At 35.9% G+C, this 27,863-nt stretch overlaps 1 protein-coding gene across 9 annotated transcripts in view; it reads left to right on the top strand.

The window, feature by feature from the left end:
* The window catches only part of CCSER2 (coiled-coil serine rich protein 2), a 190,853-nt gene that overhangs the window by 87,445 nt on the left and 75,545 nt on the right, over positions 1-27,863 (top strand). For 7 of the 9 annotated variants that reach the window (XR_008424850.1, XM_053909655.1, XM_053909654.1 and 4 more), the window contains 2 exons: positions 7,470-7,560; positions 15,445-15,607. Coding sequence is in view for 8 of the 9 variants with exons in the window: in XM_053909655.1 (XP_053765630.1) it covers positions 7,470-7,560; positions 15,445-15,607 (254 nt within the window). In the remaining variant the exon portion in view is untranslated. Of the gene's footprint in view, positions 1-7,469; positions 7,561-9,972; positions 10,170-14,632; positions 14,766-15,444; positions 15,608-27,863 lie in introns of those variants that run through there. The other 2 variants (XM_053909658.1, XM_019444801.2) reach the window with 2 other exon arrangements.

The following is a 27,863-nucleotide window of genomic DNA, read 5'->3' on the forward strand; positions in this document are numbered from 1 at the left end:
TTTTGTCAAACTCCTTATTCAGCATCCTTCATTTGTCATCTGTGTGGTGGTGACTCCTTCACCTCAAATCTCTTTACCCCACTCCACACTCATATATTGTCATTTACTGAACAATGTCTTCTTAGTGCCCCTTACCCATTTAGCCCATCCCCCCTCCAGCAACTCTCTGTTTGTTCTCTGTATTTAAGAGTCTCTTACGTTTTGTCTCCGTCCTTGTTTTTATATTATTTTTGCTTCCCTTCCCTTGTGTTCATCTGTTTTGTATCTTAAATTTCTCATATGAGTGTAGTCATATGATATTTGTCTTTCTCTGACTAATTTTGCTTAGCATAATACCCTCCAGTTTTATCCACATAGTTGCAAATGGCAAGATTTCATTCTTTTGATTGCTGAGTAATACTCCATTGTATATATACATATCACATTTTCTTTATCCATTCATCTATCAATGGACATTTGGGCTCTTTCCATACTTTGGCTATTGTTGATAGTGCTGCTGTAAACATTGGAGTGTATGTGCCCCTTCAAAACAGTACACCTGTATCCCTTGGATAGATACTTAGTAGTGCAATTGCTGGGTCATAGGGTAGTTCTATTTTTAATTTTTTGAGGAACCTCCATACTGTTTTCCAGAGTGACTGCACCAGTTTGCATTCCCACCAGCAGTGCAAAAGTGAACCTCTTTCTCTGCATCCTTGCCAACATCTGTTGTTGCCTAAGTTGTTAATGTTAACCACTCTGACAGATGTGAGGTGGTATCTCATTGCGGTTTTGATTTGTATTTCCTTGATGATGAGTGATGTGGAGCATTTTTTCATGTGCCGGTTGGCCATCTCGATGTCTTCTTTGGAGAAGTGTCTATTCATGTCTTTTGCCCATTTCTTTACTGGATTATTTGGTTTTTTGGGTGTTGCGTTTGATAAATTCTTTATAGATTTTGGATACTAACCCTTTGGTAAGTCATTTGCACATATCTTCTCCCATTCCGTTGGTTGCCTTTTAGTTTCGCTGATTGTTTCCTTGCTGTGCTGAAGCTTTTTATTTTGATGAGATCCCAATAGTTCTTTTTTGCTTTTGTTTCCCTTGCCTCCAGAGACATGTTGAGTAAGAAGTTGCTGCAGCCAAGATCAAAGAGGTTTTTGTCTGCTTTCTCCTCCAAGGATTTTGATGGCTCCCTGTCTTACATTTAGGTCTTTGATCCATTTGGAGTTTATTTTTGTGTATGGTGTAAGAAAGTGGTCCAGGTTCATTCTTCTGCATGTCACTGTCCAGTTTTCCCAGCACCATTTGCTGAAGAGACTGTCTTTATTCCATTGGATATTTTTTCTTGCTTTATCAAAGATTAGTTGACCATACGTTTGTGGGTCCATTTCTGGGTTCTCTATTCTGTTACATTGATCTGAGTGTCTGGTTTTGTGCCAAAAACTGGTTTTTCTTTCCTACTTAAGTCCATTTTGTACACAGCAGCAAGAATAATATTCTTTAGTGCAGATCTCAATTTACCACTTGAGAAGACTTATCAGTCATTGACATAAAGTCCAAGCTCCTTAATATAGCCTAAATAGTGGTTCATGATATAGATCTTCTCTGTATTTTCCCTTTATACTCTGTGTTTGCGTGTTGTCTTAGTCACCTAAGACTACTATAACAAAATACAGTAGACTGAGTGGCTTAAATAAATTTCACATTTTTGGAGGCTAGAAGTTCAAGATCATGGTGTTAGGAAATTCATTCCCTGGTGAAGACCCTCATCCTGGCATGCAGACAGCCACCTTACTATATCCTCAACATGGCAGGGAGAGAGAGTGTGTATGCTCTGGTCTCTTTCTCTTCTTTTAATGACACTTATCCCATTGTGGGGGTTCCTACCATCCTGACTCTGTCTAAACCTAATTACCTCCTGAAGGCCCTACCTCCAAATACCTTCATATTGTGAGTTAGGGCTTCAACATAAGAATTTTGGGAAAGTACATACATTCAGTCCATAACAAGTATTAGCAAACTACTTACAGTTATTTACATTGAGCATGTCAGTAAACTGTGTCATGTTAACTACATTTGACCAACTACCTTGTTTTTCAGAGCCTGCAAAATAAGAATGTTTTTTACATTTCAGGTGGTCACACTTTAGTTATCTAAGTACCTACATAATATACCAATTTTGTCTGTGGGTCTGCAAAATCTAAGGTGTTTACTTTTTGTCTTTTTTTTTTTTTAATGTTTATTTGTTATTGAGAAAGAGAGAGAGACAGACAGATGGAGACAGAGCATAAGTTGGGAGGGGCAAAGAGAAATGGAGACACAGAATCCAAAGCAGCCTCCAGGCTCTGAGCTGTCAGCATAGAGCCCAATGTGGGGCTCGAACCCATGAGCTGTGAGATCATGACCTGAGCCAAAGTTGACTGCTCAACTGACTGAGCCACTCAGGCGCCCCTACTTTTTGTCTTAAAAACAAATTTGCTAACACCTAGGATAGATTATGCTTTTTTGCTTCTGTGCTCTTAGCATACTGTTTATGCAGAAGATATTCTCTTTCATGTTCTAGGGGCCATATTTGTTTGTTCTTTGGATTTTTGTGACTTGACTTTGTTTTAGGTTGTCTCTGACATGCCAAGTCTTAGATATCCATCCATTGTGCTTTCAAGGTACTTGAGCCATTACCACGTGTAAAGGAACTGTCTGTTTGAGGGAAAACAAGTAGCCTTGGAGGGCTGTTGTGACTTTGTTAAATTGACATTTTATATGTAGAGCCCTGGGGTGTTGGATGGTGAACCCCAGTTCAATTAAAGACCACAAGGGAAATTGAAATAGAGAAGTTTATTATTAACAAGTTCTGGAGAAGTACTCGGCATGTCTGAAAGGGCCATACAAGTGCAGACCGGGAGAGTCACAGGACCTGGGGTGTGTGACTTTATTAAGTTCAATGGCTAGAATGCTTTGGGATTCTTAAGCTAAGGCAGGATTGGTCAATTCAAACCAGAATTTTGGTAAGCCCTGCGATGGGCTATCTAAGAGGTGCCCAAAGAAAAGGCCCTGGGAGGTGGGGTGATTGTTGCTCATGAGGGCTATTGGGGAAGTCATATCAAGAACTTATATTTGCTTTTGACACTGGGGCTGTTTTCTAGGGCATGCACTCATGGGAGGGTTAGTTTCAATTCAAGGCCCCTGCTGGTCCCTTGGCTATACAAAATAGATACTGAGCAGTGATATCATAGTGTAGTTTAGCATGGGTATATCATGTGCCTGGAGTTGTGCCTTGCATATATTGTTTTTATATGTATTGAATTATTGAGAGTGTGTCTTATATTTGCTATGTGGAGGGGCAGGGTCAATTTCCCTCCTCCAACATTTGTTTAGATGTCAAGACTGATGAGGCCACATGTGCACTAAGAGGGTGTGAAAAGATTTATTACTCACATAATGAGACTTTCTGGGGAGAGCAGGGCCCGCACCCAAAGTGGTCTGGAATAGTTTGAGTGAAGGTAAGAGGGGCAGACAGCTCTGGTTTTTATTATGGTTAGGGAATGGGCCAGATTAATGGGTTCCCACACTCAGGCTAGGTTTCTGTGGTTTGAACTTCTCTGCTAATGCCGAGAAGTAGACATTTTCCAACATGAAGTTATGCATATTATATAAAAGCTTACTACAGAAAAATAAAAAATATAAAGCATAAGTAACTACATATTATCTCACATAATGGAAAAGGATAACAGTGTTTTGGCTTATTACCATCCTGAAGTTTAAATGTATTTTTTAGCATTATAGATGGAGTCACATTACACATATGTAATCTTCTTCCCCCCACCCCATTCACATAGGAATAGATACTCACATGTGAATAGATAAATTTGTGAAACATTATATGCAATTTTTTATTGGTGAGTGTTAACTTTGGGGCATAAATATGGATGGCTTTTCCTCCCTCTCTTCCTCCCTGTAATTATTGATAACTGATTCCGCTTCCTTTCCATTGGGTTTTCTTAGTACCTTCTCAGAGTGATATCATAATTGTTCCATCACTTTTATATTCATTAGAGCAGGCTCATTCTTACTCTTTAAGACTAATTTTTTAAACCTTTCATTATAAAATGAAACCTACAGACAACCCCACAAAACAAATGTAGGGTTTAGTTAGAACGTTGAACACCTTTTTGGCAGTGGTCGGTGGTGGCAGTGATGCTTTTGCTGATTGATGTGTCTCAGCAAGGTCTGCTCTGGACTTAGAAAATGAGGTTCTATTGCCTTTGAATCGCTGCTGTGTCCTTCATTACCAGATCTGGCTGAAGGCACCCCACCTCATTTTGTTTCACATATACTCGTACATATACAAACAGCCAAAAGTTTTTATAGAGGATGTGATTTTTTTTTAGTAAAATTACATAAGTCAATACTTATTGCAGAAAATGAGAAATTACAGGTACTCTAACAAAGAGAAACAGAAAGAAAAGAAAAACTCCATAACCAATGTTTTGGTTTCCTTTCAACTTTTTTCTTTGCATACTATACAGTGGGTTTTTCCCCATAAAATGGATAATTCTGTACATGCTGTTGTAGAGACCTAGGTTTTTTTTTAGTTAACATCTAGGCCTTTTCAGTGGAAAAAATGTATTTTTTCATTTAAGATGAAAAACATTTTGTGTTTACACCAATACTTTGCACTTACATTTAGGAACACAACATAGAGTTTTTATTAAATTTCCATGTTTTTTCTTTTTTATCTTTTTAAGTTTATTTATATATCTTGGGAGAGAGAGAGAGAGCAAGCAAGGGTGGGACAAAAAGAGAGGGAGGGAGAATCCTAAGCACTGACATTGCGGTGTCCAGTGTGGGACTCCCAACTCACAAACCAAGAGATCATGACCTGAGTTGAAATCAAGAGTTGGATGCTTAACTGACTGAGAATCCACTTTTCAACAAACACCAATATAGCTATTTTCATTTATATCCATGTATTTATAATCATCTCAGAATAATAACACCACTACTACCAACCATAATATAATTACTGAAAATAGTTGGAGAACTTTTCCTCACTTGAAATAGTTTCTCTCTGAGTGTAATACTATCAACTTGATACACCGTTAGACTCATTCATTTTAGTTTATTACTTTTGTTTTATAAGGATTCATTGAAATATTATTTGTAAGAGCAAAAGATTGGAAACAACACAGTCTGTTTTTTCCCCAATTGACATCTTTTCATGTCTATAAATACATTTACATTATTATTATTATTTTTAATGTTTATTTTTGACAGAAAGAGAGAGAGAGACTGAGCGTGAGTGGGGGGGAGGGCAGAGAGAGAGGGAGACACAGAATCCAAAGCAGCTCCTGACACTGGGCTGTCAGCACAGAGCGTGACGCTGGGCTCAAACCCATGGACCATGAGATCATGACCTGAGCTGAAGTCAGATGCTTAACCGACTGAGCCACCCAGACTCCCCTTTTCATTATTCTTTTGGAAGAAAACATAATATTCTGTTGTATAACTGTATCATACTTTGTGTTTAGCTATTTTTCCATTCTTGGACGTTTCTCTTTTTTTTTGCCTTTCTGAATAATGCTGCAATAGCCATACTTACACATACATTTTCTGCATTTGTCTATTGCTGGGTGATAAATTCTTAGAAAGGAAAAATTTGCCTTTTTAAAAAAGGTTTTAGCTAGGGACACCTGGGTGGCCCAGTCGGTGAACCGTCTGACTTCGGCTCAGGTTATGATCTCACAGTTCGTAGGTTAGAGGTCCCACATCGATCTCTCTGCTGTCAGCATAGAGCCCGTTTTAGATCTTCTCTCTCCCTCTCTCTCCACCCTACCCCCTTTCACACAATCTCTCTCAAAATAAATAAATAAACATTTTTTAAAAAAGGTTTTAGCTAAATTTTGACAAATTGCTTCCAGAAAGTTTATGAATCGAATCCCATCTGGAGTATTAATGAGTACTAGATTCTTTTCAATTGTGGTAAATCACCATTGGTATTAGCATTCTTTCCTACATTATATTTATTGGCTGTTTATTTTCTATTTTGTGAATTGACTATTATGGCCTTTGTCAGTTTCTTTCCATGTCCAACATTTTAATTTTTATTTATGTATTTGTTTATTTATTTATTTATTTATTTATTTTTAGTTTTTATTTTTTGACTTTTAAGAAGACTTAAATACTAAGGACAGCAGTTAGTTCATGATGGAAATAGGTTCTGTGAAATATCCCTTTTTCTGTCAAGGTTAAATAAATTATCCAGAGGTGGTTTTGTTTGTTTGTTTGTTTGTTTGTTTGTTTCTACTTTTTTAGTAACAATTATTCCATTTGCTTTTAGTTCTCAGTGTATCTTGGAAGAAAGGCCAACAACACAAAATTGGAAAGATTTGGAAGGAATATGTGACATAGGGAACAAATGCTAATTTTGTTTATATCATCTGTAATAAAATATACATCCCCATTCTATAAGAGCTTTTCAAGTCCATAATCTCTAAGTTATTTAAAATTCTGTAGATTTTTAATTTTTATTTATTTATACTAACAAAAGTTCTTACAGTATTGAATCAATTCTTGGATTGGAAGGATCTGCTAGTGGGTTACAGGTCAAACTGAGTTCCTAACTTTAAACTTTATTTCCTAAACTAGACTTCAGAATAAGAGTCCTTGAAAGCAAAACATTACTTTTCTCAGGATAGGTGATAGCTAGCAAGGTTGCACATAGAACCCAGGAGTGGTTGCTTATACCAATTTGACTGGTCCAGTCCTATGAGTCTTTTATAGAAAACGAACAAATTAAGGCAAACTGAGGAGATAGTGGTGCCAAAGGTAGTAGTAGGTGGGTTTGGCACAAGAAAGGAAACGGAATGATCATGTTGTTAAAGGCTTTCATTATTTTACATCAGTAGTCCAATTCCTAGATATAATAAAACATAACCTTGCACACCAAATATGAATGACATTTGGAAGATTCTTTACCATCTTTGATTATTCATGTTATCAGGGAAATTGGTAAAAGCACAGACTCAGGAAATAGACCTTCTGTGTTTGCATCCTATTTTGGCTTTGTGTATTTATTTCCTGTAATTGTACTAGTCACTAAATCATAAGGTTATTTTGAAGATTAAATAAATTAATTAATATTTGTAAAGTATCTTGTTTGTTTCTACTTTTTTAGTAACAATTATTCCATTTGCTTTTAGTTCTCAGTGTATCTTGAACAATATCTTGCAGATAGTGAGCATTGTGTAAGTTTTAAAAAATAAATTAAAAAAATTATTGGTGGGAGGAAGAGTAAGAGAAGGATATTACAAATAGCTTCACAAGTAAACCAGTTAAATCTTTTTTATTAGATTTTATTTAAAAAATTTATTTTTACAACACAAACACTGAGTAAATTCAGACTATCAGAAAGTGTTGTTTCCCAAACTAATGATGACATACATTTTTTGAGCTAGGTTATAGCATTTTTTTATTGCTTTTATTCACAGGATATTCTGAATAATCTTGAATCATGTGACCTTGAGGATGATGACCTTATGCTTGATGTGGACCTGCCTGAGGATGCACCTCTTGAAAATGGTAAGTAGGAACAATATTCAACTTCCAGAGGCATATGTAGTTGAGCTGCTTGACTTTGGCCAATTTAATATTTGTTATATACGGACTTCCTAATCCCAATGGAGGAAGACTTTTCAGACTGAGAATCATTCTTAAGTGATGTTAAATAGATTGATTAATTTGCAAATTTATTTTATTCTTTGAAACCTGATTTTGTACATCTTAGATATAATTCTGTATGATCCAATAAAATTGTATGTATATACCATGAACTAAGTGGTAGATAGGATTTGTCCTTTTTTTCCTTGTGTACATATCTAGCTTTTTTCCCTTTAGTTTCATTTTAATTTTAAGAAGAAATACATTTAGAGAAACAGATATCATTTGCCTTGTGAAATAGCGGTAAAACTCATTAAGTTGGTAAATGTTTTTAAAACATCAATTCTGAAAATTTTAGAAAGATTAATTGTGGGCAAATGGTGACCTTCCAGATGAATCATTCCACCTTTTTTACTCTCAAATCCACACTCTTCCTCTCTGGATCCCAACTGCTAATGTGGGGATTTAGACAATCCATATGCAAGAGAGGCCTGGGTACTCTTGCTCCCACTGACTTAATATCTTAGGATTTTCTATCTTAAGGTCTGATCTAGAATCAGAGATGAGCCTAAGAAAGCTCCTGGGGCAAGGGTTGAAATGGGAATACTCCTTCTGGATGGAGGAATGGCTCCAGAAGATCTGTGGATTCCCTGTCAGTCAACATTTGCATAGTCTCTCAGGCCTCCCAGAGGCCAGAGATGAACCAAACACGGTGGTGAAGTCCTTTTTATATGTGATGCTGGAAAAGTGCAGGGATATGGTGCTATTGAGGGCACTAGGAGCTCACAGTTGTCACATTGTTCAGACTCCTCCCCCCCCCCGCCCATGCTCCCAGGATGCTGTGTAACAATCTCAGAATTTTGGTGACTTTCAAAATAAACATTTGTTTTCCTTATTCATGGATTAGCTGGGACAGCTCAGACTGTGGGACTGAGTTCGCGTCTACTCCTTGTTTCTTCAAGACCAGGATTACCTGGAGCAGGTTGCTCTCGTGGCACATGGCAGAAGGACAACAGGCCAAGCAGAAATGTGCATGTAATATCTCTTAGGGTCTTGACAAACCATTGAAAATTATGGGGGAGAACTGAGACAATGATCCAGGAGATTTCATGTGACATTTTAAAGGCTTGTTGTGAGGAGTGAGTGACATACTTCCTTGGAGTAAATCACATCCTAGATAATGCATTTTTTGACAGAATTTTAACAACTTTTCTTTGAAAACTTTATATCCTCTCTGAGCTAAAGGAATCAGTCTTAGAGCCTCCTTCATCTTTAGAGGACAACAAACTTATCTTCATATTAGGTAAAATTAGAATCACAGGGAAATTTAAAGTCTTTGAGGTCTTGGGTTGGGGACTTGTGAAAAGTAGGAGGGAACTTCTGAGGTATATAACATCTCATATTGTAGATTTTCTAGGAGATGGCAAACAGGTATTGACTGTTTTGAGCTAACGGAACACTGAAGAAACAGAATATAGGTCTAAAATATGTAGACTTCAAAGGCACTAAACATAAAATAGTATTCCATTTGGTACTCCTAGGTATTAAGGAATGACTGTTCTCTATATAGTTCTGAGTTCCTGGATGACTATACCCACCCACCTGAGTTTTTTTGATTGGGAAGAGGATAGGAATGTTATAAGGACTGGTATAAGGTATAAAGGAGTCTTCTAATATACTTTTGACTATTGATTTTTATTACCTTTAGCTTCTGGGTTTTGTGGCTGTTATGGAGATTTGGGTGTATGAATTTGCATGTTTGAATGGGTCACTCTGAAGCCTGGTGAGTTCAGCATCGCTAATTCTGCCAATATCAGTGGAATTTTTACCAAAAAAAAAAAAATTGAGACCTTGTTGAGATCTTTACTTTGGGTTTGATTTTGGACACAAGCTTGCTATTACTGTATTATGAATAAGGGATCTTCTGGGATTTCAAGGAAGAGGCCATGAGGAAAATATTTATCTGGCAATTACACTTGTGTAGTAAATCATGACCTATTAGGTGTCATATGTGATAACACAGAGGAGGAAGAATGCTTGTTGGTCCAGTGTTTCTTGGATAGTTATGGGCTAGGATTTGGGACCTGAGAGGTATTGGAAATATCCACACCTGAGTTTTTTGGTGACATTGAGGGGGAGATGATATAACAATAGTAGGGTTTAAGGTTGATATTGTAGTGCCTGTAGCAATAAAACATCTGCAAGATTTTCTTTTAATATTTAGAGAAAATTATCTTTTGAGTTCAAGGGTAAAACTGGAAATTGAGTACTTGATTTTCCCTTCAGAACACTTTGATTAATCACCCATTTTATTTTTCCTCTTTTATTTCTTAGGTGATGCAGGATACTTGTTTTTCCAATGCCCTGCTGTTAATAGTATCTATAAGTGTACTAAGAGACTTCTTCCTCTAGTGTTTAGTTGGCTGTGGTGGAAGCATCTAGTTGTTATATATGAAGGACATAATTTTATTCCGAGTCTTATTCTGCTTTTTTCCAGGGCTCTTTCTAAGCATTAGATGCCTGGCAATGAGGCTATACTTATCCTATTTCTGCCTTTTTTTCACAGAAAGTAAGAAGAGAGACTGGGTTATATCTCTTTCATAAACTATCTCCAAATGCTATCTAAAGGTGTTAGTCTATTCTTGAAGTCGGCAGTGGATTTATCCTTTATTTCCTTACAGAATTGAATCAGAGCCCAATCTGTGTTCACAGAGAAGACTTTGTTGACAGCCTCTGCAAGGACTCTTGTAACCTCTTCTGGTTTTCTGTGTACTTGATGGAGTTCAGTTACACAGTACCCCAAAATATGGCACCTTGGCATACTGAACATTTTAAGCCCAAGGAGTTTGAGTAAATGGCAGAGGCAGGGAAGTCCCTCTCCCCATTTCTGCCCCTCATCCTCCTTCCCTGAAACAGGTCATAAAACCTTCATGTGAGAGGTGTTCCCCTGTACCAGAGAAAAGGCACCATTCTTAATTCTAGGGATGCCAAGAAGAATCCTAACAAATAGGACTTGCCCAAGTTTCCCCCAGTTTACTACAGTTTCCTCATACTCTTTAACTGTCATATTCCTCCATGACTGTCCACTCTACATCAACACAGACCTGTTTCTTTGGGTCTGTCTTTCCTTCTGAAGCCTGCCGTGTCACATATTATATTAAATACATTTGTATGCTTTCCTTCCATTAATCTGTCTTGTCAGTTTAATTTTCAGATCCTAAGAGAGTCAATGAAAACTGTTTTCTACACAGTCATGGGTTCTTAAATCATGTGACTTTCAGATTTTTCACGCTGTGCCTTTTCCATTCTATTTTTGCAACTGGGGTTCCCTTTAATGTATGAACTAGTGGGTGATAGATCTAGGAGCCCTAGATTATCAATTCTAAAACTTTTCTAAATTCCTCTGCAAATTTCTCCCAATCTTTTTTAGACCTTAGAAAACATCCAGCCATGACTTTCAGCTTAGAGACCTGACCTGGTTTAAAATCAGCCTTATGGGATTTTCCCTCTTCTGAAGGAGATTTAAACTTTAAGAGGTGTTGAGCCTTTGAGGTTTCTGGCCAGCTTCAGGGTAGGGAAGCAGGTCAAGGGAGAGATGGGTCAGAGGAAGAGCATAGAATGAGAGAAGAGGAATAAAATGAGAAAGGACTTTAGGTTTCAGTTGCAGTTAGGAAGGATCTAAAAGAATTGTTTTAATTGTTTTGCATTTTTATTTTACCTTCATCAAGGAATCTCTTAAGGAAACAATTTGGATCTGACTTTCTTTTGGCAGACCACTGAGTATTTGAGACGTGCTTTTTTTTGTTCAAAAGTGTTTCTTTTCTTTTTTTTTTTTAAATTTTTAACATTTATTTATTATTGAGAGACAGAGAGACATAGAGTGTGAGCAGGGGAGGGGGCAGAGAGAGGGGGAGACACAGAATCCGAAGCAGGCTCCAAGCTCTGAGCTGTCAGCACAGAGCCTGACACGGGGCTTGAACTCACAAACTGTGAGATCATGACGTGAGCCGAAGTCGGATGCCCAACCGACCGAGCCACCCAGGCGCCCCCTAAAGAGTTTTTTAAATTAACCATTCAGGTTGTATCAAAAACACAATCGTGTTGCTTTATTATTTCGCTCTGGAACATCTGATGGTCACACATTGTCTACAGATTAAAGCCTAGCATTTGGCACAGTTATAGTATAAACCCTCAGGTTTGTGACATTCCCATAGTGTATATCTTGTTCCGTGTGCTTCTGTTTTTAAACTTTTCTCTGTTGAAAAAGATGCCTTTCTAATTACTTCCTGAACCCCACTCCACCGAGTTACGGTGCCTATTAAATTGCACTTATTCCATGTTATATTTCCTAAAAGATATAGTCATATGAGTTCTAGAGTATTGTCCTTGATCACTTTCCAATTACCATATTTTCTTCTGGAGATTTATCTTTCTTTTTCAGTAGTAATTGTGTTTAGTAATAACAAGGTTCGTGATTTTTTTTTTTTTTACATGAGCTTTTCTTCTTTCAGATTCAGAGCTTTTCTGATCAGATTGTAAAACCTCCTGCAAAGCACATTCTTTCTAGCTTTTGTAATGTGTAATTTCTTCCTGCCATCTTCATAGCCAGTTGTTACAGGTACAAATACTATTTGTGTCATCCATTATGACTTTAAGTAATCAGAGAAATAATCTAGGTTGCTTTTGGTGTTATATTTTGTTCCTTTTATAAAATCAGAAGAAATGAGTATGATGAGTAGTTGAGCTAGGCATCCCCACGTCCCATATGTTTCATTTAGCTATCTATACTAGATCCTCTTTCCCTCTCCAAAGGGTAAAGGTCCTGATGTTATCTGTCTCCTACTCACAGTAAAAGAACTAAAATCTTCTGCCTTTTACTTCTGGAGCTGGAAACCCCCTTTCACAAGGCCTTTTTTTATTTTCTAGACCTCAATTCAGAGTTACGGTGAAATCTGGTGTGTAGGATAGTTGTGATTGCCATACTGGATTAAAATTTTTCAAAGTTGGATACCTTTCGGTTTACCTCATCATACCCTATGGTATTTCATGTTCAGAGAGATTTATTTTCTTTCTTTGGGTCCTGTTCCCTCATTGGCTATGGAGGTGGTTTTGATTTATCTCCATCTTATAATTTTGTTTGCTTTCCATTTCCTTTGCTATATTATTTCTTTCATTCTGTCAGAATCTCTAATCTTCTCTAAGAAACCATCACTAATATTATTTCACATTATCTTCTTAGTAACATTTTAAAGTATATAAACGTATGTTTGACGAGTGCCTCAGATGGGAGTACAGTTGACCCTTGAACAACACAGGTTTGAAATGCACAGGCTCATTTATATGTGGTTTTTTTCAATAAAAATAGTACAGTACTACAAATGTGTTTATCTTCCTTATGATTTTCTTAATAACTTTCTTTTTTCGATACAGTGCAGTACTGTAAATGTATTTTTTCTAAGATTTTCTTATTTACATTTTATTTTTTCTAGCTTACTGTATTGTAAGAATACAGTATATAATACATATAATGTACAAAATACGTGTTAATTGACTGTGCTATTGGTAAGGCTTCTGATGCACCGTAGGCTATTAGTAGTTTAGTTTTTGGGGAATCAAAAGTTATGCATGGATTTTTGACTGTGCAGGGGGTCCTGCACCTCTAACACATTGTTCAGGGGGCAGCTGTATAAGCAGGATCTTAGAGTCTTGGAGCAGTCATTTATCTGAGAATTTAGGCCCTTCTGTCTCAGTTTCTACCAATACTCTTTTATGGTTGTGGCAAATATTTGTTTCCAGTGTTTATTTGCCATTGTGCCTGTGTTGAGTTCTTGTTTCATTCAATAAAGGTTCTTTCATTTGTAGTCTGTGTGTTGAACCAAGAACCTCTTTAGTAGACACAAAAACGGCATATCAATTTTATGCATTTTAATTTCCCACAGTATTTAACACCATCTCCTCACCTGTTTGCTTCGTTCCTTTGCTTCTTGTTACTGTGTGTGCACACTGTTGATGATATCCTAATTACATATCAGGTTCTTATTATGACAGAATTTCTTGTTTGGGGAGTAAGTGGAATTTTATCTGCCTGAATTAAGTATGAATTCAGGGCATTTAAAAATAGATACAGATTATCCCTCAGCTATATAGAATTGCTGCAACTAAAGTAACATTTTAATGCCATGTAGAAATTCTTGATGAGCTTAACTGAGTCTCAGAGTATAATACAAATGTGAACTAAAATCAGTTTTGAGCCTTTTTAGGATTATTTTTAAATTAATTTTTCCTTTCTGATCTCATTTTCTACTCCTGATATTTTAATTATAATGGTCGCCAATGCCTTTATTTATCTAATTGTCAAGTTTTCTATAATTGAACTTAAAAAAGTAGATTGTAATTTATATCAATAAAATGACAAGAAATTGTTTGAAATAATTTCAAATGTAAGGCTTCTTTCACAAATTTTTTCTTAAAATTTTTTTAAACTATAAAATATGTAGTTTTTCCCCCAAATTGATTTTTCTAACCATTATAAACAAAATTTCAAAGTCTTTTAAAAAGTTGTACAAAATTATTATGCATTTAGAAGAAATATGTTAACAGTAAATTTAGTGTGTATGAGAATTGAACATCTATACTTTATTTTAACTACTTATTTTGGAGTGGGAAAGTTTGTTCTTATCTGGTATACTGTAATGAAACACTTTCCATATTTCAAATTCAAGTTTGAGTTAAGTGAAAATAATCATTTAAAGAATGAGTTTTTTAAAATTGAGGATTCCATTGATTTCTACAGCTTCTTTATGAAGTAATTCTGAGCATTCAGGATTTGAACTTTCTCATGTAATAATTTGCAGCCTTCCATCGCCTGGCTTGGGTTAGTGTTCAGTTGTATTTTTAGTAACAGTCCTAACTCAGTAGCTATGTAACCACTGAGCGAAGATGGAGTCACAGGGCAAACTGGGCTTGCTTCCCACAGGGAGGGCTGGGAGTTGAGCAGGAAGGAAGGCCTGTTTGTCAGTGCCTTGTATGCAACTATGTCTGAGTAGGCAGCCGGCGACACAATGTCTCCCTTGTACAAAGTAACTCTTCTAGTGAGTGCTCAGATATGTGAGGAAAAAGTGTTTTGGGTAAGTGAAGGAGAAGCTTGGGGTATTTCAAGGAGATTCTTTTCGTGTTTTTTGGCATCTGGATTTCAGGGAGTGTGCTATTTGTTGCTGCAAAGTGCTGGCTTTGTTTTCAGTGGCATTTTAGACTTTTTGAACAATCTCTACTGTAGGCAGATTGAAGTGTCTTACTTTCTAAAATTGTGAGCTAATTTAAAAAAATACTATTCATTTGTGATAAAATCTTAATTTGTGCTTCTTGAAACCAGTGAAAGTTAATTGTGGCATTCATTTTTGAGAATGAATTCTCTACTAGAAATTTACTTTGTCTGACCATTTTCATTCTGAAGTCAGAACCAGCCAGTGATAATGATGAAAAACCTCTTAAAACTGATTACTGGTGTTTAAAATGTATAATGTTGATAACAAGGATAATATGCTTGTTTGAAAACACTGTTACTTAACTGCCTGTGATACGAAAGTTTTATAATGCACTTCAATTTGAATACTATAAAGTTTTCATCAAAAGAACTGGTTATTTTTCTTCTGGAAATCTTGATTTTGTGATTAGATAATATAAATGGCTGGTATTTTTAGAATATCATTTTTATATTCTCAGCAGCATTTAATTATCAAGTCGTAAGTAGTTAACTTTTACAGAATGTGTACATGTTTATAGTGTTTTGCTTTTGAATCTATCTAGTGGAGTGTGACAATATGAACCGTTTTGACCGGTCAGACAGAAATGTTCGGCAGTCTCAGGAAGGATTTTGGAAAAGGCCACCCCAGAGGTGGAGTGGACAGGAGCATTATCATCTCAGCCATCCTGACCACTATCATCACCATGGAAAAAGTGACTTGAGCAGGTGAGTCTAATTTAGATTACATTTCCTATCTTTTGATTAATTTTGAATCATAATTTCCCCCTGCCCCAAAAACTATTTTTTAATCTGGTTTTTAGAGGCACCAAAAAATATTTCAAGTTATATGTGGTACTAATTGGAATAATATGTCTTAATTCTTTCATTAGCTTTACTGTATATAAAAATATTTTACTTAATGTCTGCTATTTGGACTTTGTTTGATGTTATTTTCTATTTCTCATTTGGGAATGATTAAATGTTGAAAATTTTAAGTTAATTATTTTAAAAATAATGTTTAAAGTTAGTGCCAAGTGATTTGTTACTTTTGCTTACATAATAAATTAAAACTTAAAAATTCCTCAAGTACTGTTAGAAGCAGAGGAAGATACTGTACAGTGCTAAAATTCTTTTTCTTTTTGAAGCATAGTATAATCTTTAATTTGATCAGAGTTTATATATAATATGGCTTTTGTAGTCAGTCAAACCTGGGATCAAACTCTGGCCTGACACAAATTAGCTTTGTGAGTTTAGGTAATTTATTTAAACCTTCTCCACTCCAGTTTATCATCTGTAAAACAGTTGATAATACCTTTCTCTCAGTGTTCAAGAATTAGGCACAAAAGTGCTTTGAGCAGTATATGGTTTACGGTAGACACCCAGTGATGGTAGTTATTATTTTTTCTCTTTTCACTTTCCCATCTCATTCCACTAGGGATTTGAGATCATTTTGGGGTGCATTTACAATACAGATAGTAAAATTGGATGAAGAAACTATGGAAGGAAAATGTATGGCCCCATATAGTTCTTGAACAAAAAAAATTTGGCTTTAAGAAGCAGCAAAAGCTGGAGCACCTGGGTGGCTCAGTCAGTTGAGCATCTGACTTCAGCTCAGGTCATGATCTCCCTCGTTGGTTTGAGCACCACGTTGGGCTCTATGCTGATGGCTCAGAGCCTGGGGCCTGCTTCTGATTCTGTATCTCCCTGTCTCTCTGCCCCTCCCCTGCTCACACTCTTGTCTCTCTCTCTCAAAATAAATAAACATTAAAAAATTTAAAAAAAGAAGGCAGCAAAAGCAAAGAACATAACTTTATCCATTGCAAGATTTACAGTATACATAAGATAAAGGATGCATTTCTCCTGAATTGACTTGCTTTCGTGAGACACAAACCTGAAAGAAGTTGCTTTGCATGAGTTCTTATAAGGGAAGTACCTTGTGATATAGAGGACAGGTCTCAGACAGCTTCCCAAATAAAAGTACTGACAAATTCCTTAAGTCCCTTTCTTACTTATGTTCTTCATTGTAAGCTGCAAATAAGTCTAGACCAAGTGAGAAAAGGGAGTTCTTCAGTGGGTCATGAAATAATGAAGTTTAACCAAAGATTCTTCTGTTGGTATGATTAAATGCAAGGATAAAATTTAGAAGATCTAGAAGAATGCATGGAGTATGTATCTTTCCAGGCATTATTTTGGCTGTTGTTTCTTATAGCTAGGCTTTTGATAAGGAATGGACATTGGAGAGTTATTATTGTCAGGCAAGAATATGATGTAAAGACAGTCATGGTTGGTAAGATTATGCTTCCCTCATCTTTGATGGTTCGTTTAAAAGAAGGTAAAGTTAAGGCCATCTTATGAAAATTTAGAAGCCTAACTAAAATGTGAACCATTGCTTATACTTCTGATAAGATTTATTCATTCATTTAATAAATATTCATCGAGAACCTATGTTGAATTCTGTGCTAAATTCTCAAGCTGGGGGATGAATTTGGAGAGAGTGTGAGAGGTGATAGCTGTGGATTGGTAATGGCTTCTTAGAGCATTGTTTTGGGGATGGTAAAAACCATTATGCAGTACATGAGCTTATTTGGAGTCATTGCAGTTAGTTATTGGTTAGGTAGAAGGTTCCTGTGCCTCCTCCATCCCACACAAAGTTTAGTTAGTAAAAACTTCCTAGATGTTGAGTCTGTGGGAGAGACAGGTATGTAGGCAGTTATAATATTTGTATTTGTTATAATAGTATTTGTGCAGTACAAGGATGATGGTTGCTTTAAGAAAGTGATTTATATAGGATTCCAGAAGCATGTAGCAACTGGTTTTTGTCTAGGGAGTTGTGTGTAAAAGGAAGTTACTATTGAACTGGTACTATTGACTATAGAGATTGCAGAGGAGTGGTTTCTATAGGAGAAAGATGAGTGTTCAGATGGAAAAAATAGCATTTGTAAAACCATGTGTGAGTAATGTGGCATTTTCAGAGAACTACTATGAGTTTGTTTCTAGGTCATTTGTAGGAATGGATAGATGTGATCTCTAACTCTAAAGGCAAAATTCTTTATTTTAAGGTAAAAGATGGCAAATTTTAGCTTGAAACGGGATTATTAATCAGACTGTCCCAAATGGAATGAATTACCTGGATGGAAGTAGTAATCTGTGTCCCTGGGAATGATCAAACTGAGGCTGATTAGTCATCTTTCAGAAAAGATATCGTTTTCCAAAAACAATATTCCTGGATATTAATAGGCATAGAAAAGCGATTCTCTGATCAAATGAGTAGGAAATGAATAAATTAAAGTTTTTTAAAAAATAGTTTGCTCCACAGCGCCTTAAATATATAAATACAGTACTATGATTTTGCAAAATGTGGTAAAAGAATATGTAGCCATTTCCCAAAACATATGACCACAGATCCCTTTTATACAGTGTATTTGGAGGGAGTAGTGATTTGTGGATCATCCACACTGGTGATTCTCAGGGAGGAGAGAGAAATGCACCATATTCTTGGGGGTTGCTAACTTGACTCATTTAGCACAGAACTTCCCAAGAAGTGGGCACCCTGGTTTGTCATAAATAGTTATAGTTTATTGATCCCTCCAGGTTTTAGAGTGGCTGTGTGGGTTTGGGACATCTAGATCCCCTAGAGCTCGTTAGGAGATGGGTGGTAAAGAGAGAAACCTCACTCAAGACAAGCCTGACTCTCCAGCATATCTTAAAACTATTATTTTCTCTCTATGCCTTGATTTGAAAAAGTTTGGATGTACCTAACCCCAGGGCCTTTTTAACATTACATGTGTAAAAGTGTCTCTACCATTCCATAACTTCTTGAGGATTCCTTTTCCTGTCTTTCCTTTAATTCTCCTCATTGTCTTTTTTTTTTTTTTAATTATGCCTTAATCTGCTTTACAGGGGACTGTAATTATAGGAATTGTCTTATCTGCAATTCAGTGGTTCAGAACCACTGACCAGTTTCCTTTATGTGTTTTTTTTTTTTTTTTTTCATAATACTATGCTCTCCTCTCCTTATCTGGCCGAAGCTTTCACTACTGTTTCTCCCCAACCTCCTTCTTTGCCTACACCTTCCACTATGCTATATGGAATTCTTTCACATCCTGACCAACTCACATTCTTGACCTCTTTGCTCACATTCTGATTGTAACTGAAATCTAACTCTTTCCTAAATGTACTAATTCCCTAGTAGTGTTTTTATATGAAGAATTCTTATTTTCCAGTCACTCTAGTACTTTACTGTTTAGAAGTGGGGTCTTTGTCTTCACTCCTCATTTGTTTCTAAATAAAGTATTCTTCACTGTTATTATTTTGAGACTTAGAGCATTTGGCTGTATCAACCCCTCCTTATTGGTCCCTACCCCTGCCTCACAAAATCTTGGCCATTGGCTCATTTTCCCTCTTCATTGTAAGCTTTGCTACAATCCTGACTGTTTCCAGTGTTCATGTATATGGTTCATATAACCCCCTGAATCCTTAGTTCCTTAGGATTCTCTCTGTATAAGATCATGTCATCAGAGATAGATATTTTTCTTTCCATCTAGGTACTTTCTTTCTTTTTTTTTTTTTTTCCTCCTGCATAATTTCTATGGCTAGAACCTACAATGCAGTGTTGAATAGGACTGGTGAGAGCAAACATTTGTGCCTTTCTAATATTCAGGATAAAGCATTCAGCCTTTCACTGTTATGTATGATGTTAGCTCTGCTTTTTCACAGTCTTTATCAGGTTGAGGAACTTCTAATCATATTTTGTTGAGTGTTTTTATCATGAAAGGGTGTTAGATTTTGTCAAATACTATTTCTGTGAGTATTGAGATAATTTTTTGGCCCTCATTCTCTTAATGTGGTGTATGACATTGACTGATTTACATATGTTGAACCAACTTTACCTTTCTTGGATAAATCCTACTTGGTCATGGTATGTAATCATTTTATGTGTTGCTAGATTCAATTTGCTAGTATTGTGTTGAAGATTTTTATGCGTATATTCATAATAAATATCAGTCTATAGTTTTCTTTCTTTCTTTTTTTAAAATGTCTTTGTCTGGTTTTGGTATTATGGTCACATAGATTGAAAAGGGAAGTGTTTCTTTAATTTCTATTTTTGGAAGAACTTGTAGGATTCACCTGTGCAGTTATTTGGGCTTGGGCTCTTCTCTTCTTTCTTTTTTACTATTTATTTTTAAATTTACATCTAAATTAGTTAACATATACTGCAATAATGATTTCAGGCATAGAATCCAGTGATTCATCCCCTACATATGACACCCAGTGCTCATCCCAAAAAGTGTCCTCCTTAATGCCCCTTGCTTATTTAGCCCATGCCCCCACCTGCAACCCCTCCAGCAACTCTCAGTTTGTTTTCTATATTGAAGAGTCTTTTATGTTTTGTCCCCCTCCCTGTTTTTATATTATTTTTGTTTCCCTTCCCCATGTTCATCTGTTTTTTATCTTATATTCCACATATTAGTGAAATCATATGATATTTGTCTTTCTCTGACAAATTTTGCTTAGCATAATATACTCAGGTTCCATCCATGTTGTTGCAAATGCCAAGATTTCATTCTTTTGATCTCCAAGTAATATTGTGTGTGTGTGTGTGTGTGTGTGTGTGTGTGCATGTGTGTGTGTATACGAAATCTTTATTCATTCATCTGTTGATGGACATTTGGGCTCTTTACATACTTTGGTTGTTGTCAATAGCACTGCTATAAATATTGAGGTGCATGTGTGCCTTTTGAAACAACACACCTGTATCCTTTGGATATGTACCTAGTAGGGCAATTGCTGGGTTGTAGGGTAATTCTATTTTTAATTTTTTGAAGAACCTCCATACTGTTTTCCAGAGTGGCTGCACCAGTATTTATTCCCACAAGCAGTGCAAAAGGGTTCCTCTTTCTCTGAGTCCTCGCCAACATCTCGTTGCCTGAGTTGTTAATTTTAGCCATTTGACTGGTGTGAGGTGGTATTTCATTGTGGTTTTGATTTGTATTTTGGGCTTGGGATTTTCCTTGTGGAAGGTTTTTGACTACGAATTTAATTTCTATAGATGTTCTGTAGACATCTATTGAATTTTGTTAGTATGTAGTATTCAAGTCTTCTATTTCTTTGCTGACTTTTTCTTCTGTCCATTAATAAGGAGGAAGTAATTAAAGTCCAACTTGAATTTATCTTGTAGGGAAGGTCTAATAGCAACACATTTTCTCAGTTTTTGTTTATATGATGATGTTTTAATTTCTCCTGAATTTTGAAGGCTAATTTTGCTGGATATAGAATTCTTGGTTGATAATCTTTTAACATTTTGACTCTCATGCTTTCTGATGAAAAATCAGCTGTTAATCTTACTGAGCTTGTCTTCTACATGATGAATCCTATTTTTATTTTTCTTGCTTTGTTTAGGATTCTCACTTTTTTTCTTTTTTTTTTCTAGTTTTTGACAGTTTATGATGTGTCTCTTTATTATATTTTGGAGTTTGTCAAGCTAATGATTAGAAGCATTTTTTTTAATGCCCTGAACCGTTAAGTATCCCAGCCTTTTACAATGGTGTGTGTGTGTGTGTGTGTGTGTGTGTGTGTGTGTGTGTGTGTGTGTAAGGATGCTTTCAACAACCTGGTAAGCAGTTTGTAGCTCTGCCTTAACCTTCATTTCCTTCTTTTTGCTCAGAGACTCAAGGAGAGCCAAAGATGAGAGGTTAAGTTCTTCTCAGGTATTTCCTTGGCATGCACAGAGCCCTACACAGGTGTATGGCCTTCTCTATGTCCAAGAATATGTTGGGGGTATTTCAGAGCCTCCTGTGGACATCTCATTCCTCAGGTTTTTCTTTAAAGTTTTTTTGATCATTGCCATTTCAGGCAGGTTGAAATTTTAAGCAGTGGCACTGATTTTTTTCAACAAATGTGTTAGAGATAAGGCTGTTCCCACTGAGAGTCTCCAAATTAGTTCAAATGAAACAACAGCTGAGAATGAGCCTTGTCTAGGAGGATGTTAGGTCAAATAGTAACTATTTTCTGGAAATGGTGCTTTTGAAAGAATTCCAAACCCAGTTTACCACCCACTTCTTCCTCCCAGTGATTGCTGAATTTCACTGCTATTATGCTTGTAAGGCTCTTATTTTCCAAGTTACCACAGAACTGGGCAGATAGGCATAGTAATAGAATAAATTAAAATGCCACAGGCTTGTTCTTACCAAGATTCAACTGGGTTTTTTTTTTTCTTTTCTCTTTTAAATAAGTGTTCCTTGGTTGTGGCAAGCATTTCTATATTACTGGAAAAGTTGATTTTAACCAATTTGCCAGTGTTCTCAGTGCTTTTATGGAGGAGTGGAGTTTTTGGAGATATTTATTCTGCCATTCTGCACATATTTCCTTCTGTCTTTTAATTAATAGATTTCATTTTTTAGAGAAGTATTAGGTTTAGAAATAGTGAGCAGAAAGCACAGAGAATTTTCATTTACTCCCTCACCTTCTTTTATACAATTTGCTCTATAATTAACATCTTGCATTAATTGTTAAAGTTCATGAATCGATATTGATATACTAACTAAAATCCATAGTTTACATTAGGGTTCACTCTTTGTGTATACATTCTATGACCTTTGACAAATGCATAATGATATGTATCTACCATTACCTTATCATACAGAATAATTCACTTTGCTTAAATTCTCATGTTCTCTGTGTATTATCCCTTTCTTCTCCGCCCACTCCCACCAAGGCAAACACTGATCTTTTTACTGTCTCCATAGCTTTGCCTTTTCCAGAATGCCATATAGTTGTATGTAGTGTTTTCAGATTGGTTTCTTTCACTCAGCAATATCCATTTACATTTCCTCCATGCCTTTTCGTGGCTTGATAGCTCATTTCTTTTTATCACTAAATAATAGTCCATTGTTTGGATGTACTACAGTTGTTTATCCATTCATTTCCTGAAAGATATCTTGATTGCTTCCAAAATTTGACAACTACGAATAAAGGTGCTCTAACCATTTACATGTGTAAGTTTTGAACTCATTTTGGTAAATATCAAGCATGTTTGCTGAATTATATAGTAAGATATTTAGGTTAGTAAGAAACTGCCAAATTGGCTGTACATTTTGCGTTTTCTCCAGCGGTGAGTGAAAGCTCCTGTTGTTACACATCCTCACCAGCATTTGGTGTTGTTTTGGATTTTAACCATTCTAATAACCATTTGCAGTTGCCAAAAGATATATAATGTTGAACATTTGTTCACAAGTTATTTGCCATTTGTATATCTTCAGTGAGATGTCTGTTTAGAACTTTACTCATTAAAAACATTTTTTTTTAACATTTAATAATTTTTGAGAGAGAGAGAGAGAGAGAGCCAGCATGAGTGGGGGAGGGGCAGAAAGAGAGGGAGACACAAAATCTGAAGCAGGCTCTAGGCTCTGAGCTGTCAGCACAGAGCCCGATGCAGGGTTCGAACTCATGAACTATGAGATCATGATGTGAGCCAAAGTCCGACACTCAACCGAGTAAGCCACCCCAGGTACTCCACTTTTGCTCATTTTTAAATTTGGTTGTTTGTTTTCTTGTTGAATTTTAAGAGTACTTTGCATATTTTAGATATCAGTTCTTTGTCATATATTTTACAAATATTTTGTCCCAGTCTGTGACTTGCCTTTTCAGTCTCCTAATGGTGATTTTCAAAGAACAGGTGTTTTAAATTTCATGCAGTCCAGTTTATAATTGTTCTTTCATGATTGTATTTTTTGTGTTGTTTCTAAGAAGGTAGAAACTCAGCATCACCTGAAGTTTCTTCCTTATTATCTTGTGGTTTTACATTTCATATTTAGGTCTTTGGTACATGTTGAATTAATTTTTGTGAACAGTGTGAAAGGTCATTTTTTTTTGCATATGGATATCTAGTTTTTCTAGTATCTCTTGTTGAAAAGACTATCTAGTATCCTTTGTTTTTGTTTTTTGGGGGGTTTTTTGCTAGGTTTTCTTTCTTTTCTTTTTTCTTTTCTTTTTTTTTTAGTATAATTAACAATGTTATATTAGTTTCAGGTGTAAAACATTGATACCACATTTTTTTAATTTTTATTATTTTTTTCAATATATGAAGTTTATTGTCAAATTGGTTTCCATACAACACCAGTGCTCATCCCAAAAGGTGCCCTCCTCAATACCCATCACCCACCCTCTCCTCCCTCCCACCCCCCATCAACCCTCAGTTTGTTCTCAGTTTTTAAGAGTCTCTTATGCTTTGGCTCTCTTCCACTCTAACCTCTTTTTTTTTTTTTCCTTCCCCTCCCCCATGGGTTTCTGTTAAGTTTCTCAGGATCCACATAAGAGTGAAACCATATGGTATCTGTCTTTCTCTGTATGGCTTATTTCACTTAGCATCACACTGTCCAGTTCCATCCACGTTGCTACAAAGGGCCATATTTCATTCTTTCTCATTGCCACGTAGTACTCCATTGTGTATATAAACCACAATTTCTTTATCCATTTGTCAGTTGATGGACATTTAGGCTCTTTCCATAATTTGGCTATTGTGGAGAGTGCTGCTATAAACATTGGGGTACAAGTGCCCCTATGCATCAGTACTCCTGTATCCCTTGGGTAAATTCCTAGCAGTGTTTGCTATTGCTGGGTCATAGGGTAGGTCTATTTTTAATTTTTTGAGGAACCTCCACACTGTTTTCCAGAGTGGCTGCACCAATTTGCATTCCCACCAACAGTGCAAGAGAGTTCCCGTTTCTCCACATCCTCTCCAGCATCTATAGTCTCCTGATTTGTTCATTTTGGCCACTCTGACTGGCGTGAGGTGATATCTGAGTGTGGTTTTGATTTGTATTTCCCTGATGAGGAGCGACGTTGAGCATCTTTTCGTGTGCCTGTTGGCCATCTGGATGTCTTCTTTAGAGAAGTGTCTGTTCATGTTTTCTGCCCATTTCTTCACTGCATTATTTGTTTTTCGGGTGTGGAGTTTGGTGAGCTCTTTATAGATTTTGGATACTAGCCCTTTGTCTGATATGTCATTTGCAAATATCTTTTCCCATTCCGTTGGTTGCCTTTTAGTTTTGTCGGTTGTTTTCCTTTGCTGTGCAGAAGCTTTTTATCTTCGTAAGGTCCCAATAGTTCATTTTTGCTTTTAATTCCCTTGCCTTTGGGGATGTGTCAAGTAAGAAATTGCTACGGCTGAGGTCAGAGAGGTCTTTTCCTGCTTTCTCCTCTAGGGTTTTGATGGTTTCCCATCTCACATTCAGGTCCTTTATCCATTTTGCGTTTATTTTTGTGAATGGTGTGAGAAAGTGGTCTAGTTTCAGTCTTCTGCATGTTGCTGTCCAGTTCTCCCAGCACCATTTGTTAAATAGACTGTCTTTTTTCCATTGGATATTCTTTCCTGCTTTGTCAAAGACCACATCTTTTTTACCTATTTGTCTATCAGTGGACACTCAGGTTGCTTCCATATCTTGGCTATTATAAATAATGCTGGAATAAACATAAGGGTACAAATATCTTTTTGAATTAGTGGTTTTGTTCTCGTTGGGTAAATATTCAGTAGTGGAATTACTAGATCATATGGTATTTCTGTTAGTCTGTCTTCTTTGAAATACCTTTGCTTCTTTGTCAAAGATCAGTTGACTGTATTTGTGGATTATTTTTGGATTCTCGGTTTTGTTCCACTGATCTGTTTATTCTTTAATCAGTACCTCAGTCTTGATTACTGTCGCTTTATGTGGTAAGTCTGGAAATCACTGTCAGTATTCTGACTTTCTTCCTCTGAAGTATTGGTTATTCTGGCTCTTTTTCCTGTTCATATAAACTTTAGAATCACTTTGTTGATATTCACAAAATAATTTGGTGGGATTTTGATTGAGACTGTGAATCTACCATTAAAAAACTATAATAACCGTGAACATAAAAATACATATATTTAACTTTTTCTTAATGATGAAAAAAAGAAACATTAAAGGTTTTGTGAAGTCAAAGTGCAACTGAGATTAGAAAATAAATTAAGAAGAAAAATTCTGTCTCTCCTTGCCTCTTACACATGCATCTCTACTGGCTAGTCTAATGTGTGAATCACAAACTTTAGTACAGAATCACACATATTAGTAATCAAAAAGCTTGGGTCGAAGTGGAGAAGAACATAAATATATAGGTACAGCCACATAGTTTAGGGAGATTCCTTTAAAACGGCAATAATAATTAGGTAGTGATGTGATTATTAGGTGTTTGGATTGACTATCAGGTACTATTGTATGGATTCAATTTAAATGGGTTAAAAAAAGCTTATCTCTTAAAGATTAATTTTTGTATTTATCCTGATCTTATTTTGGGGGAGATGATTTTATTTGCTATATTTATAGAACAGTGTTAAATAATATTGGTGATGGTGGACATTTCTTTCTTGTGCTTCTGTAACTACTGAACTCATTTTTGCCCTCCCCCAATACCCATATTGGTTCAGTTCTTCATATTCAGTCAACTACCTGGCCTGTGGTCAGCTACATAGATTCTGGCTTTGCTAACACACTGCCAGCCTTACAGTGTATTCCCCAAAACAGCATGCCGTCTTTTGTTGCTTCCACCATCTAATTTCTCTACCAGAAATCCACAGTTGTTAAAATCTGTATACAAATACAGATTTATGCCTGTCAATTTAATATGAGGTGGTGTTTTCAGTAATTCCTCTATTATCTCATGTTTATTTTTCTTTACCTTTTTTACGTCTTCATCCCTGGGTTTGTGCTTGCGCTCTTAGAAAGTGATTTTACCTCTCATTTTCAAAAGTTTCAAAGGTTCAGATTCCCATATGTGAACTTCATCATCTTCTCAGAATGTGAAATCTCAGAATCTTCATTATCTCTCATTTTTTTTCCTTTCCTGTCTTTAATTGTGTCCTTCTATTTTCTGAAATAACCCTTGTTATGTATTTGTTTTCTGTTCCATCTTTGTCTTCTTTTGCATCTCAGTTATCTTCATTTTTTTTCCCAGCAAACTGCAGTAAGGTGTTATGTTACTTCCAATGGTTTGTCAGATAGTTTAGTACCAAATACGTAAGTTTAAACAAATTGTGTTAAAATTTACCATTTGAGGAATATAAGTGAAAGGTTATATGGCATTCTAGTATTCTTTTGACATTTATGTTAGAAAATTTTCTCAACATAAACAAGTTGGAAATTATTTATAATAAATAATATAATAGCAATTAGTTTTTATTTAACATTTACTGTATATCAGGAACTGTTCTAAGCACTTTAACATGTATTACTTCGAATGAGACTTACAGCAACCTAATGAAGTAAGTACTCTTATTATCCTTAATTTATAGATCAAGAAAATGAAGGATAGAGAAAGTAACTTGTCCTGTTACTAGCTAATAAGTGACAGAGATGAGATTTGAACTCAGGTAATCTATGCAGGTAATATAAAAATGAATAAGATATGGCCCTATTTTCAAAGGGCTTGCGATGTAATTAGAGGCGATAGCTATATAGATTTCTTTAATTTATGCTCAATAAATTAAGGATCCTAAAGTGCTAGTTTTATCTAGTTGAGGGCATCAGGAAGGGCTTTTGGAGGAAGTAGCATTGTAGTACTAGGAGAAGATATGTTTCATTTGGGATCTCATGGTGGAGGTATTTGAAATGCAAGCTAAGGTATATGAACTTCATTTGGTGTGCATTGGCAAACATTGAGAATTAAAGAAACTGTGGCCCAAAGATATTAAGTATTTTCAGTAGCTAGTTACTATCAGCCAGGATTTAAACCTTAATCCTAGGCAAGAGGCAGTTCTTTTACACCATTGTGGTTTTCTGGATACCATATCTTTTACCCTGTATTGTTAGTGGTAAAGACTTGTTGTGACTCTTCCTTTGAAATGCTTTTAATTCATTAGTTCCTTGCATGTGGTTCATATTTAGTCAACCTAAAATAAGCCTTATTCTCAGTACCTTCCCTCTCTAATTTTTATTTTATTCATTTGGTAAACTAGGAAGTAAAGTTTAAT

The sequence above is a fragment of the Panthera pardus genome, unplaced genomic scaffold (assembly GCF_024362965.1).
Source record: "Panthera pardus isolate Hobbes unplaced genomic scaffold, ASM2436296v1 HiC_scaffold_22, whole genome shotgun sequence".
Taxonomy (NCBI): domain Eukaryota; kingdom Metazoa; phylum Chordata; class Mammalia; order Carnivora; family Felidae; genus Panthera; species Panthera pardus.